This window comes from Pteropus vampyrus, unplaced genomic scaffold, assembly GCF_000151845.1.
Source record: "Pteropus vampyrus isolate Shadow unplaced genomic scaffold, Pvam_2.0 Scaffold84, whole genome shotgun sequence".
NCBI classification, from domain to species: Eukaryota; Metazoa; Chordata; class Mammalia; order Chiroptera; family Pteropodidae; genus Pteropus; species Pteropus vampyrus.
In genome coordinates this window covers 2,786,200-2,805,440 of record NW_011888865.1, presented here as the reverse complement: position 1 = coordinate 2,805,440, position 19,241 = coordinate 2,786,200, and the positions used below count along the sequence as shown (strand labels likewise).

Here is a 19,241-nt window from a genome sequence, read left to right as displayed (position 1 = left end):
AACAAAAATGAACAGGCGAGCTGTAGTAGCTTGTGTACTAGATAAAAAGTAAAAATTCATTGGGCGTGATGCCCCTGGCTGCGGACCAGACCTGTGTGTGTGTGTGTGTGTGTGTGTGTGTGTGTGTGTGTGTGTGTGTGTGTGTCTCTGTGTGTGTGTGTGTGTCTGTGTGTGCGTGTACGTGTGCGCGCATGCATGTGATTACTGGGACTATCAGGTCTACAAGGGCAAAGGATAAAACTCAATATATTATTTCACTTAGGGCATATTTAAAGGAGGGAGAGGTGGGAAGAAAATGGGGGAGGCAATAGGAAATAGAAAATGAGTTCTGTCTCTTCCCTGTAGCCATAAGAGTCAAGTGATTTTACTCAGTTGTTAAGAAAAGATCAACTGTCCTGGATGTAAAGGCCCCATGTACAGAGGAACACCTCTTCCCACATCCATACAATTATCCTCCATACTTTCCTGCCTAAGAAATTCAGAGTTATATCAAAGTCACTGAACCTGGAGATGCTTCCTTCACAGCCCCCCATCTGACCAGCAGTCACCAATATGATGGAGTGTTCACAATCAAGGAGCATAGTTAGCAGAATGTGAGACCAGGCAGCAGAAGAAAGGCAAGAGGAACAGTGATGAAGAGTGGGGAGGGGCAGTCAGACATAAAGATTCCAAGGCTGAGAAGGAGGAGAACAGAGAGAGCTGAGACACGGAGGTGAAGGAGAGTGAGAGGTCACCAAAGAGCAAGAAAATGGTTACCAAATATTCTTTCCTCCAATTAAAGTCACTTGTTTTTCTTTCAATGTAAATAATACACATTCTTATTCACCATAGCTGTAAGTTTAAGGCCAGGCACTGCCCTTGCTACAGTCCTAGGATACATGCTATATCATGGCCAAGTTCCAGCATCTGCTTCCAGAAGTCACACACCATTCACTGTCATTCTCGTTTCTTTGTAGTTACCCTTTTCATACTGCACAACTATTACAAAGTGAACTGAGGATACAGCTTAAAACAGAAACACAGCCTCAACCCTGAAGTCTCCATATCTTAGCTTGAGGGAAATACCACATAGCCCCAGGATCCAAGTCCACCGTTCTGATCTCAGGGTCACCTCAGTCCCTGACACTTCTTTCCTTGCTAATTCCACAATAAAGATTTGCAGAGCTAACTAAAGCACTAACAGGAAAAGGCTATAAAAAGGAAGGCACAGGGTCAAGGCGATTAAGAGCAGTCTCCTGAGCTGACCTTTTTACTCATCACAACTTCTGTCCAGCCCTACAAAAAATATTCATTTCTTATTCATTTAAAAAAATTTTTTTCTTGGTCACTCATTTTTAGTTATCACAATTATCTATCTGAAAAATGAATATTGGGTAGATAAGCAGCAACAGGTCACGGTGTTAGGGAAGATAAAGTTTATCAGATATCTTAGCAAGGTCACAATTCAGAAATGAATGCTTTTGCCTTTGTGGAATAAAACATCATCTGTATAAAAATGATTTTGTGGCTCTGTCAAACTACTTTCTACTTGCACAAATAAAAACCAATCACAGAGAGAATTCAAAGGCAGCAAGAACACCAGGGCACCGCTCCCAGTGAGCATGGACCCTCTGGCCCTACCGAGAGGCTTCTTGACCAACCACCTCAAGGATAATGTGACATAAGCAAGCATAAGCAAGTAGATGAAGCTCCTTGAGAGTAAAGGAAATTGATTTTCATTAACTATGCATTGGCAGAGAACTTAGAAACTCAAGGATATGATAAAATATAACTAGAAGCAATTCTGCCACTATTAATAACTAAATCAAAGATTAGCCTAAAATTATCCACAAAGAGATGAATACTCAAGTTCAATAGGTAAATACTGTGTGACAATTGACCAATTTGGGTTTCATCATAAAAGACATGCTCATTCTAGAAAAAAAGTAAATTATAAAATCTGAGAGCAAAGAATAAAAGGGTAAAATTCTAAATTAAATAACAAGTGACTAAACAGCAAATGACAGCAAAAAATAAACTAGGTATCAACTAACAACAATATTTACAGATCAAGAAAAAAGTTATAGCAGTAACCACAGAATTTATGAAAAAGATAACTAAACCAAAGATTTTATTCAGAAACAAGTAATAAAATGGGCTAAAATGCTCTGATAAAAAAACTGATAAGAACCCAACAGATTGAGACAATCAGTTATACTGCAACCTCAGTCTTTACTTGGTTGTACTAACTCTAAGATTTTATTAGTACAGAAAATAGCAATGAAACAACCATTATACTGCACTGTTTTTCAGTCTACATAAAGATTAAGATATAGCAGGGGGCGAATTAATGTTTAACACAATCAGTTCTGGTGGAAACTTACCATAGGCAGGATTTCTTCGGCGTATAAATGGGCTAAAAACATGTTTTGGAATGGAGACAATCTATTTGGCTTTATTTATGATGCCAAGTTATCAATAAATAACTGATTAGTTAGAGGTAGAGACATATTCATTCTGATTGTCTTCAGGAACGCAAACACAGTTTCTTTGTGTTTGCTTAAAGGAGTATACTTTGCAGTGTGTCCCAATGATATCAAACTGGACTTCTCAATTCACCACAGCAAATTACTTATCTATTCATTCAAGCTATACATTCATTACTGTATTCTGCTTCTCAATAGTGATTTTACGTTTTATATAAAAGATAACTGTAGTTTGTTAAAAAGAAAATAAAAATAAAAAGGTAAATCATAGAAATGCACCTTTTCATCACTAAAATTTTACTAAACAATCTCATCAAATTTCAGTAGAATTTGTCTTTCCATATCGTAGTCGTTTAATGTCGATGAAAACAATAACTTAAGAATTAAAATGTTTTTTCTTTTAGCCTGACAAGGAAATATTATAAACATAATTTCTAAACAGAGAAAATGAGGTGCAAGTGGCAGTGCTTTCTACACTTCATTTTTAAAAGTAAAAACAGTACGAATCATCATTTTGATTTCAGTAAGCCAATACTTAAAACTTAATTTATTAATCAATTTTGAAGTCTGAAACCAAAATGATCCTAGTACTGGCTAAAAGACTAGTCGATTCTAAAAAAATCTCAATGTAAAATTTTGACCAAATTAGGGTGGTTCTCTCTGTTACCATGGTACCAGAGTCCATATTTTTGTTGGGTTTCAATTTGCCATAACAACCAAGGATCGGATTACATGTAAACAGAAGTATAAAAAGGCTTGATGAAATCAAATATGGAAGATTAAGCATTTTCAAAGTCTGGGTTATAATTCTTGCTGCAACACAAGTTCTACTGCATAATTAATTTACAATGACCTAAAGCTTTTCAGCAACAAAATTATATTTAAAAAATATATCATCATCCCTATATGTAACATCATCTGTAGATATCACAATCACATAAGCCTTTGATTAACTTAGGAAAGCATAACTTTTCCCTGAAAAACTTTAAAGAGTGATCATATTTCAATCACAGCTGTCCTGAACTAACTCATAATCAGTAGTGACTATATTTTGTCACTTCTTTATTCTAACGGGAGTAGAAATAGTGACAATACTTTTTTGAAAAGAGGCTAGAGAACCTGACTCCATTTCGTGACATAATGGACTTTTTTTAACAACTACTGGATTTTTATATTGCTTCTAGTTGTAAGGCATCCATTGTACAGGTGAAACAGTTGAGAGGGAACAAACTGCCAGACCTGCCAAATCTGCCAAAACTACTTTTGTTCCATAGAATTTTGATCCCTTCTAAATTAATAATGGCATACAAACTTAGCTATGAAAAATTCAGTCCTTATAAATGAAAACAAATATAATAAACCTACAAAAGGTTTACAAGTAACTTCATTTGCTTTTAAATATTCAAGTGTAATGCTTCTGTAGAAGATTAAAACATACATTTCAACTTTATCAGATATGCCAATTTCCATTTGTACCTAACCTGCCATTAGTACATAGATTCACTGTGCTGTCAAATAAATAGCCCAGCTAATCATGGAGAGAGGTGAAGGTGTCAGTGGAAGAAGAGCATGGATACCACGGCATTTATCCAGTCTGAGACCCGTTTTCACATCCCTGAAGTAAGAATGGCCACTTTGTTCTACACTAAAGCAGCACTGTCTGTGCAGAGTTACTTCATATCCATAACATTTTACTACCCAAGTTACCAATTCAAAAGTTAAAAAAAAAGAGAGAGAGACCAAATCCATGTACCCGTGATCCTTTGTATCCTAAAATATTCTTAGTTTTAACCAAGAATTACATTGGAATGAATTGAAAACATCTTTTAAAGTAATGTTAAGTATATTCTTATTTTTTACATAGATTATTTAATATTGCTTGTGGACATAATTTAATCAGTAATATATCATAATATCAACCACTATGGTGATCTAGAATCAGATTCTGGCTACAAAGGGAGCTTAATTATTAAGCAACACCTTCCTAAAAAGCTTCTATAGTTCTGACTGGTAAGAAAAACAAACAAAAAAGAGCATCTCTCATTGAAATAACACTGAAGCTCAAGCTCGGGCCCCCTTCTTTGTGTTCAACATAATTAACTCTTCAGAATAAAATAAAGAAACATTAAGACACATTAATAAATTACAGTCATCTTCAAGAAAACTTGATGGGTAACTCTGGTGTTACAGTCGTATATCTTGGATCCAATCTAGGGATAAAATCCTGAAAGTGTTTAGATGCACCAGTACCAAAAACATCAAGGGGTTTTCGGTTCATGACAGCAAATCTGTAAAACAGAGGACATAGTGAACATGTATTTAATGAAGTTTATAAAATATGGTGACTCACTCTATTTGACTTATCTTTCATGGGATGAGAAAACAGAAAAGGCTGACATGGCAAAAGACTCAATGGCAGATTCAAAAGTCACTTTGAGACTCTTCTACATGATTCAATGTTTCATATTTTCTTTAAAGAGATAGTAATCCCTTGACCTGAAAACTCAGAGATGATCATCATTATTTTAAACTCTTTCCAACAGTGTCAAATAGAAAAATACTTCATCACAATTTTTCTGATGAATGAAATCATAAGAAACATGAGCTAATATTTACCAATGAGGCAAAGGTATTAAATGTAATTTCTCTCATAATCAACATTTTAATGTCTCACAAGCAACAGAAAACACAAATACTGAATGATTAAAAGGCCTATAGGTTTTCAAATTTCTAATAGACACAACACTGTAAAAACACACCCTCATTTTGTCCATCACCTAACCTAGGAGTTATAAAATTTTTAAAAGACATATATTTAGCTAATGTGCAGGATGGACATTCTGTATCTCTGTGCCTGATCACAAGCATTCTCTCTCTGGAGAAGACAACAGAGTGAAATTAGGTTTGAGTCATTGGCCAGTATCATTATACCAAGAACCTTTTTAGTTCCTTTCTGAAGTGAGTCCCTCTCAAAAATAATCAACGGATTAAATTTATTAATGTACAAAAAACTAAATGACAAAAAAAGAATAAACAATTATATAATAATAATATAAAAGATACATAGTGTCATGGCTAAGAAGAATTCTGAAGCCAGACTGCCTGGCTCATATCCCAGCCCCATCGTTTACTAGCTGTGTGAATCTAGAAAGCTAGCTGACATCTCTGTGCAGCTCAGATTCCTCATATGTAAAGCTGGGATGTTAACATTACCTATCTCATAAGTTATTTTAAGGATTAAACACATATGTATACATATAGGTGTTGTGTATGTATATATATGTGTGTTAGCTTAAATCACATAGGGTTTAAGCATATGGGACATAGTAAGCACTATACACTACTATTAATGATAGTGATAAAAACAGCAGATACAGTTTATTGAATTTCAGTACTAAGTGCTAAGTACTACTCGAAATATCTCGATTTTCCCACAACCAGACAAAGTATGTATTATTGTTTCATGGTAGAGAGGCTCGTGAGGCAATTGACACAGGCAAAGGTATCAAAGCTGAAGTCAAATCTAGGTCTGTCCTTCTCCAAAGCCTCTGAGCCAAAGACTCCATGGTCTATGTATTAAGTCGAGCTGCCTCCCAAAGAATTAGATTAGGATCAAGAATTGCTAACAATAAAGAGCATGACAATGAAAGCAAAGGAGAGTATGCTTATAACATCAGGGAAAAAAATAAGATTATCTTTCCAAAAGGAAAATCAGTTAATTTTAGGGCATGATTTCTAATGAATATGCTTAATATTTTTAATCAAAAAGAAGAGATCAAAGATTTTAAAAGTGAGATTTAAGTATGTTATATAGCAACTAATTAGCAAGTTGCAAATCAACATGGTATTAATCTAAAACACTTAAAATATCTAAAATAATATAGGGAAAATAATCAAAATAATGCTCACTAAAAGTATTCCCTCTGTAATTCTTATTAAGTTGGTTATATCTGATTTATATCTAGATACCTACTTTACTAATAAAAGACTTCCTTCAAGGAGACAAAAAGATTCAAAATCTTTTTAATGGAAATTACTTTTTTTCTATGACCAGTTAAAATATCTCAGTCACTTACTTGCCCTTGGTGAGCCTTAAAAGGAACTTCCAGTACGACGGTCGTAAGGTCTGAACTTCCATGACAGCCTAAGATGAAAGTATTCAGTTTGAGACTTCTTTTAGTAAAGAGCAAATATTATCAGCAGTCTTAGGCAACAGAGTAGTTTTAGCTCTATTTTTATTGCTCATTGTATTTTAAAAATGACAGTAATGAGAATAACAAAAACATGTATTTATGTTTTAGGTGATAACTATCAAGAATCTTTATAAATATGCCTTCAAATAAGAATGTAGCTTATGAAATAATAATTGAGTTAATTGTGTCATTATTCTTCAGAAGCATTTACTGAATACTTGTTACATAGCTGGCCCTTCACTAGCTAAGTGTTTATCAACCTGGCAGTACTACTGTAAGAAAGTACAAATAAAAGCTGTCCCCAAAACTTTGACCTAAAAAAAAAAAACCTCTGACCTAAAACCATTAACATCAATAATGATGATTAAAGAATTTAAAGAGATTGAACAATGCCTCTATTAAACTAGATTTTACCCCTGTCCTCACTGCCTGAGTAATATCATTCTTATTTATGTCCATGGTATCTTTTTTCTAAAAGAAATATAATTAAATTGGGTTATTCTAGCCAAGATACTAGAGTAATAATTTACCAATAAAAACTGTACTCTATTAAAACTAAAAATTGTTGTGTTCATAAAACATGAACTGGCCCATTAAGTTAACATGTTTAATGATTTGAAACTTGCAAGCTATCTGGCTTTAAAAAAACAAACAAAAAAAACCACACATAAAATGTGGTCAATAGAAATGTTCCCAGGCCTTTATTTTTCCCCCATTGGTTTAATGCACATTAGAAACATAAATAAATCTATTATTTCAAAAAGTTATACTTACTGCCTGGAAGCAAATTGCTGTAGAGATGGAATAGATAATACTATCTGCATGGGGAAAATAGGGAACCTTTCCTGCTTCAATGCCTTTGAAATACATAGTCTGCAAAACAAGCAAATGCAAGATTTATTTAAAAAAAAAAAAAAAAAAACAACTTTAAATAGCATTAATGTAGTTGAATGATATGCTCCCTATCTAAAATTATTTTTTCTACCTTTCAAAATCTTAACAATCCTTTCAGAGCTCAAATCACAGGGCACGTTTTCCACAATAGCATTAAGTGTCAGTCCTTCCCTTTCCTTCATGCCCTCACCCGAAACCCCAGATGCCAGTAATAATTTTTCTATAAAATTCAATAGCACTTTATTTCTACCTCTTTTATGTCATTTATTCTTCAATGCTTTTTTGTACAATGCTCAGGTCTTTTCTTCCTTATCATAGCTCTTCATTCGTTCATTCATTCATTCATTAAACATTTAATTGTGTTAAATTAACTATATGCTGAGTACTATGCTAGGAGCAAGGGATTTGAAAATGAATAAAAATGGTTAGTGCATAACAAATAACTAATGCAGTCTAAAGAGGCTATGAGATATCTACATACATATAGATAGATGATGGAGATGATAGATAGATAGATGATGGAGATGATAGATAGATAGATAGATAGATAGATAGATAGATAGATAGATAGATAGATAGATAAGATAGATCGTAAAGCCTCATTAGATGTGTGTGTGTATGAGAGAGACGGAGAGAGAGAAATTTTTTTTTCTCAGTGCAATTGGAAGCCATTGGATAGTTTTGAAGCATAGAAATAACATGATTTAATTCATGTTTTAAGAAGAACATTCTGGCTATTATATAGAGAATGGATTAGAGGCAAGACTGGAAACTGGGAAAAGTCAACTTGAAGAGGCTCTCTTGGCCAAAGATGGGGCAATTTGAGTAAAAAGACGGCAATGGGTTGAAACAAATCAAATATGTTAAAATCCATGACTTCATATGGCAATTGAAAATAAAGACTCATTAAGAAAAAAGGAAAATAAAGACCAACTTTGCGGGATGTTAGGGACTAATTTAGTGTGAACACTGGTAAATAAAGGGAAGCTCTCAAGCATTTTATAACTTTGTGAACAAACGATTTCACAGTAACCAGACAGTTGAAAAGAGAAAGTTCCTTTCAGAAAAATTCCCACTAATAAATGCAGAAGAACTAATAATATTAAATTATAACCATTTTGCAACCCTCGATGAAATAACTGCTGGTAAAGATCATTAATTGCTGCTAAAACAATTACGTAAAAGACTAATGGGGAACCTTATGTTGGCTTTATCGACCCTGAGCCGACCGATCAATCTAAGCATCACAAAAAGAGAGACAAGCAGACATTTTTGTGCTTCTTAATGCAACAGGAATTCCCACACAGTAACTATAAAGTATTTCTGCAATACCCCTCACCCCAAATTGAACCTGAATTTACTTAAGCCTTTAGACCAAATACCAGTTTGTAAGAAATACATGAGTTAAAGAAACATGTTAATACCACCAGTGAGGATGCAATCAGCAAAATCCAGAAAGTGTAAAATTCCATAGAAGTAATGACCTAGATCTTCAGCAAATAAATGGAAAGGCAGGGGAAATAAAGGAAGGGCAGGGAAGAAAAAGAAAGAGGGGGAGGGGATAACTATTACAAACTAAAAGAGACTTTGGATCCTGATTAAAACAAAAGCACTGCAAAAAGACATTTTTGAGACAATCAATGAAAATATAAGCTCTAATTGGATAAATGATAATATTAAACAAATACTAGGTTTTCCTTAATGTATGATAATGGCATTGTGGTTATACTTTAGTGGTATTGTTGATTTGTTTGTTTTTAAGGTGTCTTTATCCTTCAGCTTTATTCTTTAAGGAGTCTTTATCCCAAGTTGTTTATGGATGAAGTTATATGATGTCTGGGATTTACCTTAAAATAATTCAGTACTTGGGAGGCTGGGGAAGTACAGATGAAATGAGACTGGCCTAATGCTGTCAACTGTTGAAGCTGTATGATAGGTACATGAGGGCTAATTACATTATTCTTTCTATATCTGTGTATATTTGAAAATAACACAAAGAAGACAAAATAGGGGAACTAAGTTTGTAATTACTTTTTTATAGGATTAGAATCTGCTTTTTCAAAATTAGGATATATATATATTTGTTGCTAAAGCTTTAAAAGCTCTATATCCTTGGGAACTGTACATAGATTAAAAATGTTTGCTTACCTCCACCAATTTGGAAGCTAAATACATGGATATTGTTGTACTTTTATAAAACATCATTGATACTCCCGCCAAAAATCCTGAAACAAAGAATGCAAAACTCATCAGATCTCAAAGTATTTGTTTGTTATTAAGTCATTTGGAAATGTTAACTCACTTAAGTAGAAAATAACTGATTTGTAGCACTGCCTTTTGTTACATCAAATTCAAGGACAGTAATATACTTAACAACATTAAAATGGAGTGAGTTCTTACCATATATTTTTAAATTTTAAAAAATGACCTACAGAGTTAGGAAGACACAGTTCTGATACAGTTATTATAAGAAACTTTACATTCTAAATTTAACCTTAAAAAAATTGGTCTTGCCAAATATAATGAGTTTCAAAAATAATTTTTTAAAAACTATTTGTATCATCTTTAATTTTAAGTAGAACTATTTATCTATTCTAGCAGCTCAAATTATTATAGTGCTATCATCACATTTCTTTCCACAGTACTACCTTCATTCTATAAATGGAAAACCAAGGTGGGAGGAGGCCTGAAATACTAATAGTAGGAAAATTACTAATACCTGAAAAATTGTCTATTTAGTACATATATTGCACTTATAAAAAATGTTCTTTAGTTTTTATTTTTATAAAATTGTTCAGGTTCCCCCCAAATTAAAAAAATATATTAAAATATATATCACCTGCCAGTGGTAAAAACAGAATTGTTTAAGAAATCTGATATAGCTGTACTTAAACTATCATCTAGTCACTTAGATAAGTTGCTTGGCACTAAGTGACTAGATACTATTTTAAGACTTCATGTTCCTTTGTGACACATTCTCTAGGATTTCTGGCCTGTAGCAGGGCCGATACCCAAGTCATTATTATTTCCAACTCAAAACACCAGATGGCAAGAGTACCTTGATATGTTAAACTTCACAAATACAAAATGTTTGGCTAGTGCCTCGGGAGGGATTCTATTACAGAGAAAGTATGATACATAGAAATCAGATGAATCTGGAAATGATTTCTGATTCATTTCTGCTACTGATTGTTGGAATAATAATAATTCTTTTTTTAATCATTGCTTTACCAGCTATTATAGCATGCAGCTCATCATCCAGGTTTCTGACCCAGCGCAGGAAGCAACTAGTACCCTGTATCAAGAAGAAAATAACAATGACTTCAATTGTTTCATTTCTAGGGGTACAAAAACGCACGTAAACGTCTGTAATGAGTGAGTAATAGCTGACCATAGAGGCAAACTGGTGATATTATCTAAATCTAAATGAATCCATGATTGGGAAATTTATAAATAATAATCTGTTATAAAGTTACTCTTTTGGATAGACACTATTAAGAAATCATCTATAATATTTTTATTGTAATATTATAATATATGATTTTTTAAAGTGAATCCATAGATTCTACTTTTGTCTTCATGTAGAATGCTGGGAAAAGTATCACTCCCACTCTAACAAGGAGAAAAAGCTGGATAAACTACAAATCTGTCAAGCCAGAATTCTATACCCAGGGATAATATTTTTCAATATAAAGGTAAAATAAAGACTTTCTCAGAGAGACAAAAGCTGAGATAATTCTTCACCTGTAGACCTGTACTACCAAAAATATTAAAGGAATTCTGCAGGCAGAAGGAATATGATACCAGATAAAAATTTAGATCTGTAAAAAAAAAAAAAAGGAAGAGCTCTGGAAATGGTAAAATAAGGTAAATTTATAAGACATGTTTTTCTTATTTTAACTGCTGTAAAAATGAATTTACTGTGTAAAGCAATGGTCCTAAAACTATGGCCCACAAGACAAATCTGGCCTGCCACCTGTTCTTATATGACTCGTAAGCTAAGAATGTTTTTTACACCTCTAAATGTATAAAAATAAACAAAATAATAATATTTTGTGTCACATGAAAATTACATAAAATTCTAATTACAGTATGATAAAGTTTTATTAGAACACAGCCATGCTCATTCATTTATGTATTGTCTGTGGCTGCTTTCACACTACAACAGAAGAGCTGACCAGCTATGACAGAGACCACAAACTTAAAATATTTACTATCTGGCACTTTACAGAAAAAGATTTCTGACTCTTGGTCCAAAACAAAAAAGGCAACAATGTACTGTGGGGCTTCTAACATATGAAAAGATCAATGTACAGCACAAAGAATGGGAAGAAGAAATAAGTAGTGTTGTAAGATTCTTACACTACAATAAAGTGATACATTATTTAAAAACACTGATAAATTAAAAATGTTTATTATGTTAACACAATCACTAAATTTAAAAAAGATATAAAGAAGCCAATACTGAAGACAGAATATAAAAAAAAAAATAAAAATTTCAAAAAGAAAATTAAAAATATATTTTAAAAAATCCAGGAGGCAGAAAAAGAAAAAAGAAAGAGGAACAATGAAAAAATGGAACAAATACAAAACAACTAGCAAGAAGGTAAATTTAACTCAACTATATCAATAAGTACATTAAATGTAAATAATCTAAACATACCAGTTAAAGACAGAGATTATCAAACAATAAAAAAGGAAAAACCAACTATGTGTGGTCTAAAAGAAACCAACCTTTATACTGAAGACATAGAAAAATTAAAGTGAAAGGATGGAAACAATATACTATCAAATATTATCAAAATAAAGCTAGAATAGCTACACTACTATTAGACACAGTGTACTTCAGAACAAGAACTATTATCGGGGATAAAGAGGAATAGTACAAAATGAAAAAAGGGTCAGTTCACCAAAAAGACACAGAACGAATAAGGTTTGTCCGTCTGTCCTCTTAATTACAATCTTATGATGGCATTGGAAATTTTTTTTAAAATTACATATGCCTTTGGAACACACTGTATGAATATTTTCTATAAGAGATTTTTCTGACACAGTTATATTTTCCTTAGTTTAATACCATTAGTTTGTACTACTTAAGCAAATAAATAGTAACAGAAAAACAAACAAACAAACAAACATGCTCTGAGATATGATGATGAAGAATAACCAACCTGGGCTAAAAACATTGGAGATAATCTGCACGTAAACATTTAAGAGTTTACACTAAGAATAAATACAAACACTATGGCATGAGAAATGAAAAATAAGAATATAAATATACAATTATCAATACTCTAACCTATTAACTCTTGTATATGCAGAGATACTAGTAATGCTTCCTAGTCAAAACATTTTAAAACTGTTTTCAATATTAGTAATATTTCACAGGAAGTGATTAAGTATAGTTTATCTGTAGTTTGTCACTCTTGTTCGCCTTTCCATACTACATACCTTCTCCATACTACATTTTATGAATGAACTTGTACATAAAATGACACATACCCATCTTACCCAAAATAATGCCAGAATTCAATTTTTCTAACATTAATTTTGAGTTTAACAACACTGTGTGTGTGTGCACGCATGTACCCACACTTACAGGTCAACCTTAGTTAACACATTTTGCTATTTAGAATCCATAGGGTAAAAAGGGTCAAATATGTGGTGACAGAAAGAAATCTAACTAGGGGCGGTGAACACAATGCAATATATAGATGTCTTACTATTGAACTGTGCACCTGAAACTTACTGGATTTCGTTAACTAATGTCACCATAACAAAAATAAATTAAAAAAAAATAAATAAAAACACACACACAAAAGAATTTATATTTAGATTGAGAATCTAAATTTTAGATGTTTAATAAAATATGTCAGTAGTATGATTTATATATTACTGATTCCCATTGATCAAGGGCCATTATTTAAAGCTACAGAGTATTGTGTCATGAATGATCCTTATAAATAAGTTTAGGTGTATGCTTATATATGTATGGGTACATTTACAGGAACATGCAGAAAGAGGTAGAAGAATGTTCACAATAGTTATTTGAGAGAGTGTAGCAGAAATAGTGAGTGAGAGGTAAAATTAGTTATTGATTATGTAAGTTATAACAAAATCCTTACTAATTCTATCGAGTGCTGACATCAGCTACAGTGGTCTGAAATATGTTTAAATTAAAACCAGTGAGTAAATATGATTAAGAAAAACATACAGACGAGGCACATTAATATCACTTTTGATGTTAGAAATGTCAGAAAGTTCATATTTTCTCAGTGACTACCTTATAAAAAGAATTCTGAACATCTTTAATATTATGTATAAATCCAAGTATGTCTGTACCTTCAAGCATATAAAATAAAATTTTAAAAGAAGAAATTTCCCCAACCTCAATCCCCAAGATATTGTGCATATTTAGTAATGTTAAGATATTTATGAAAACTAAAGAAGGAAGCATTTTTAAAAATTATGGACGAGTTAAGGCCCTATCTCATTCTAACAATAGCAGTGTCATTTATTTCTCAGTCTTCTTTCCTCTTCTGAAAGCCTTACCTTGTATATACTAACAAAAGAGCCCAGAAAAGCTCCAAGCTGGAAGTTTTCTTTATTGTAGAAGAGGGAAAGCAGCCGGGATGGCTGTGTAAACAGATGCCTAAATGCAGAGGGAATTCGGAGGCAGCACTGAATTAAGTATCCCACGCTAAACATTCTGATGAAACCCTAGAGAAAATTAGGAAGAAATTCTAATCAGACTTCTGAATTTGACTGTAAATCATAACAAAAATTAATACAAGTTTATATCACAGCCATTTTCAAAATTAAATCTTAAGACTTCAATTTTTAAAATAAGGGTGAAATTCTGTGATGAATACATTTTCTTTGATTTACAAAGGCTTGAAAGTTTCATTAAGTACTGGTCAAGCTTGTCTATACACCAAACTTCATTTCTTGACATTTTGTTGACAATAAGCAGGATTTATAATTCCTAAACTAAATCTGAATTTTTAGAAACAAAAGCACTGAAATTAAAAAAAAAAAAGTTAAGAAAACCAAATCCTTTTGTAAATTTTAATGGAAAACTCCTCTTACTCATCGGTATGAGTATGAATTATTTTGATGGAAAAATAATTTTATTTGCTTAGATCTTCAGTAACAACTTTTTAAATAATCAGGTTGACAGACTTTCGCAGGAACAGATTAATATTCTAAGATTATCTTACATCCTAATTACATCTAGGTTTTTATTTCTATACTCAAATGTGTTAGGATAAAACATCTCTAGAGAACAGTAGTTTTAAACTACACTTAAAAAAACTTGAGAAAGCAAATCTGCTACAAATACATATTTGCTGCCGCCAACATTTCTCCATCTTACCTGCAACTATTTATAGTGCAAAAGGAAACAGAGAGGATGACTAGTGTTAGTCATTTTCATTTCAGCATTTAGGAAAATGAAGTTTAGATGTCACTTAATACTGGGAGACTGAAAAATTCCAATTAACACAAAATAAAATGTTATCAAAAATAACGGTATATTATACATGATTCAACCAATACATTGTGATACTGATCTCCCATCCTCCTCCTCTCTCACTCTACTGGGATGGGAAAATATCTACATTCTTAGCAGTGCCTGCCTACTAAGTTCCAAAGGTCAGGTTTGTATCTTCCAGATAGCAGTCTTCTTTTTTAGAAAAAATTGAATTACTATGGAGAAACATTCCATAATTTACCTGAAACTATCAATACCTGGTTAAAACATGAAAATTAAATTGTATAATAAATTAGTATGAATTTATGAATTCATATTAGTATGAAATATCATGTATTTGCTTAACTGAAACAGCCAAATATTTGTTTAATGCATGGAATGTTCATAATTTCACCTTTCCGTTGATAATTTTATAATATTAATCTAAGGATTCAAGGATCACACTCATGTTCAATCTTTTTCATGCTGTTTTCAAGAGGCCCATGCATTCCTCCATCCATTCACTCTGTCATCTATTCAGGAAATATCTCCTAGATGCCTCTTATGTGCCAAGCATTACACTAGATGCTGGGGATAGAGATGATGAGGACACAAAGTTCTTGCCTTCATGGAGCTTTCATACTCATGAGAGGAAGAGGAAATAAAAAAAGCATGAAAATATAAAATGATTACAGATTACAATAAGTGTTATGAAGGAAATAGGGTATTAGGAGAGAATTTAACAGGGCAACTTAGATTTAGTGGTAAGGGAAGGCTGTTGAGAATGTGACATTTAAATAGACACAAAAGAAAAAGAGTTAGCATGAGGAAAACATTTCAGATAGCTTGGACAGAAAGCACAAAGCCAAAAATGAGAATGACAGGTATGAGGAACCAATAAAAAGTTAATGTGAATAGAGTACAGTGAACAGAGGGGAAAGTAATTCATATAATTATTTACTCAGGGATATGATTTAACATGTGGTGTAACTGAGTCCATGGAATAATGAGGTGCACCATCAGAATACCATATTTGTGGTATAAATTCCTCACTACCAGGTCTCCAAATTCTATATTCATAGACAAAATATTCAAATATTTACATAAATTACCAAGTTTATAGTACTGGTACACATTTGAAAGAATGACTAGATTTTTTTCATTGCTTAGGAATTCTCACTCACTTTCTCATATAATTTTTTAAATACCATATACTCTCTTCCCAAAATTTCTCAAATATTTCTGATTTAATCAGTTCCCCCCGTGAAGTCTCCCCCTTGAACTAGAATTACATCCAGTTGGATGGAATAATAACTCTCTGGGAACTGGCAGACTCTGAGGGTGCCAGCAATGATGATTTTTTGGGTTTGTTTTGTTTTGTTTTGTTTTGTTTTTTGCCACTTTAAAAGTAGGGCTGGAAATCAGATTTGAAAGAAGTGTTAGCAGAAACCACTGTACAACTGAAAAAATATTATACTGCTTTTACTCCCATTCAGATCTTTGGAGACTCCAAAAGTAAAGTATTGGCTTGAGCAAATGCCACCGTTAACACTTGTCTGTAGGTGTTCACATTCGGAATCGCTAATGTGATACAGTCACTCCTTTCCATAATGACAGCCAGGAGACTGTCTTTTGGGGTGCTTTACAACCCTGCTCTTATCATCGACTGAGTGGGGATCTAATGGTGTAAGAACATAAACTTTTTAAAGCATCAGAATTGTTAGAGTACCATCCAAAACTGAAGAATTTGTAGCAGGTGGTGCCATCTGTGCCAGACCAACTGAAATGAAAATAAGTTCCTTCCCAGAGTTGGTGGTGATGGGGGATAAAGGGATAGAAAGCATGGGGTGGGAGTGAGTAGGGAGAGACACACTAATACACTAATGTATTAGGGAGTAAGGAATTTATGCCAATGGGCATAGCTAACTCTTACTGTAGAGCAACTATGAATATGCTCCAGTTATCTCCATGCCTTAAAAAATATAACAGCTTTACAAGTCCAAAACCAAATGCCACTGTATCAGATTATGCACAGTGTACGTGTGTTACTGCTGATCCACTAGCATACAACACAGTCCAGGGGCCTTGTTCTAGTATGTATTCTAATGAAGATACATACAATGTACAAATTTTAATGACTTTTTCTTTTTTGTTGTTGTTTCTTCTCTTCTCCTTTTAAGTTTTACACTGATTTTTAGATAAGCAAATTTTTAAATTATTTAACTGAATCTGGTAAATAAATAGTAAGCTAAATTGTTATTCTAGTTCAAATTTCTTATTTTTCAAGTCAAATGCAAAAAATTAATAGCAATTATTGTCAAATTTTCCATTTACTTTGAAATTAGGTTTTAATAAACATTTCTATACATATTTCCTATGGTTAATAAAGAAGATACTTTTATATACTTACTTTAATGCAATAAGAGATGCAATTATCTTCATAATGTTTGCAACATCTATGCCTTGGTCCATGCTTACATCTGAAATTAAACCAAAAACCTAATCATAGTTAAAATATGTGTGTTTGTGCATGCATGCACATGCATGTGTGAGTAGATCTGCTATAACCTCTCTAACCAAAACAGGTGAAAATATTACCTACTCATTTCTAAATGTGTGCATTTTTTGGTTTCGTAGGACATACAGAAGCAAAGATAACAGGTTTTTTTTTCTTTGCTGATCATCATTTTGACACATTATATAAAATACATGACTGCAGTCAAAATACTTGAATGTGGAACAGAAAAATCATATTGGTAAATATTTGTGACTAAATATGAAAAATAAGTATATATTATCTTTTACAAATCTTTTGGGAGCTTTAAATCACTTATTGTAGAGTATAACAGCCGTAAATCATCCATGAAGTCGGTATTTGAGCAAAAATCATAATGAGAATGTGCTCAGGTTACAGGAATTTATACTTAATAATATCTGAGAGAAAACATCTGGAAAAGAAACATGATATAGTATTAGAATTCAAAATTCAGTTTTTAAAATAAATATAGATATAGATCATGTGGGAATTCAAAAGTAGGTTATTTGTAATTTAACTGGAAACCACTTAGTCCTCTAGTGTTTAATAAACATTTCTGCTGGGAGGACTACTGTTCGAGACACACTTATTTTAATTATTTGGTATGCTGACTCCAGCATCATTTATTCACTCTAGGCATAAAAAAATAAGTAAAATATCTAACATGGGTTTGGCTCTCCCCTTTTCTCTTTGAAGAGTTCATGTTCCCAAAATAAGTAGTCTTTATAACTCTTTCAGACTGCAGTTAATTAATTATCTTCATAGTTGGAACACATTAACTCTTTCCTGTTTATAACAATTACTTGTAGAGCGATATTCTGGCTCCACATCCAATTTCATTCGCAAATTGATTAGCAAGACTTTTTCTGAAATTTAATTCTGTAGTGCAGCTGGCATACAGGTAGCCTTTCCTACAGAAGAGTGACGGCAATAGTTTATACCGACCATAACGCTTATATCATTAGGATGATAGGACATATCTGATCATGTGAAGCTGCTGAATGATTAAAGTTGGAGGCCTGAAAAGAGGTGAATCAGAAAAGAACTGCCTTATGTAAACCATCACTCTTCATACTTCTAAGTGTCCTCTTCGAAAACATTGTTCAGCCATTGCTACCAGAACTACTCAGAAATTATTAAACTCCCTTTGCTAGTGAAGTTAAATTTTGATATCAACTATACTGTCATTTAATCTTTCTTCACTCTTTCGTTAAAATGGCTTCCCAAGTCCTGGACTGCCCATCTCCTGTATGATCCACTTTGCTTCTGTATTATCCTGCACCTGCTTTCGCACCAGTGGACTTGAGGCTATGCTGACAAATTCTTCCAGGGCCTGAACAGTTCTGATATCCAAGGCATCATTCACCCATATAATACATTCTCTGTGTAACCCTATGATTCTTGCTGATATGATTTCCATTAAGAGGGATTCCTTCTCCCTTCTCCCCACTAAGGTAACTCATAACTATTTTGAACTTGCTTAATAAGTTCACTACCACAATTATTCCTGCCGCCTACTATTCCTTTCCTTCCTCTTAGCTTCTGTACACAGTGTATGCCAAAATGAAGACAAAGTCTTTAAATTCAGTAAAAATTTTGAGCACCTACTCTGTGCTCATGTTTATGAGGCAACTCATACGTTATTTCATTTAATGCACGCAACACTCCTTAAGAGAGATTAT

The 19,241-nt window shown here is 32.8% G+C and overlaps 1 protein-coding gene across 4 annotated transcripts in view; it reads right to left on the bottom strand.

Annotated features, from left to right (window-relative positions):
- Positions 1-2,097: 2,097 nt before the first annotated feature.
- The window catches only part of TMEM135 (transmembrane protein 135), a 247,629-nt gene continuing 230,485 nt past the window's right edge, over positions 2,098-19,241 (bottom strand). For all 4 annotated transcript variants that reach the window (XM_023532485.1, XM_011363274.2, XM_011363273.2 and 1 more), the window contains 7 exons: positions 17,434-17,503; positions 14,105-14,272; positions 10,784-10,847; positions 9,701-9,777; positions 7,433-7,531; positions 6,542-6,609; positions 2,098-4,753 (listed from right to left, as the gene is read on the bottom strand). In XM_023532485.1, the coding sequence (XP_023388253.1) occupies positions 4,621-4,753; positions 6,542-6,609; positions 7,433-7,531; positions 9,701-9,777; positions 10,784-10,847; positions 14,105-14,272; positions 17,434-17,503 (679 nt within the window). In that variant the 3' untranslated portion in view covers positions 2,098-4,620. The remainder of the gene's footprint in view (positions 4,754-6,541; positions 6,610-7,432; positions 7,532-9,700; positions 9,778-10,783; positions 10,848-14,104; positions 14,273-17,433; positions 17,504-19,241) is intronic.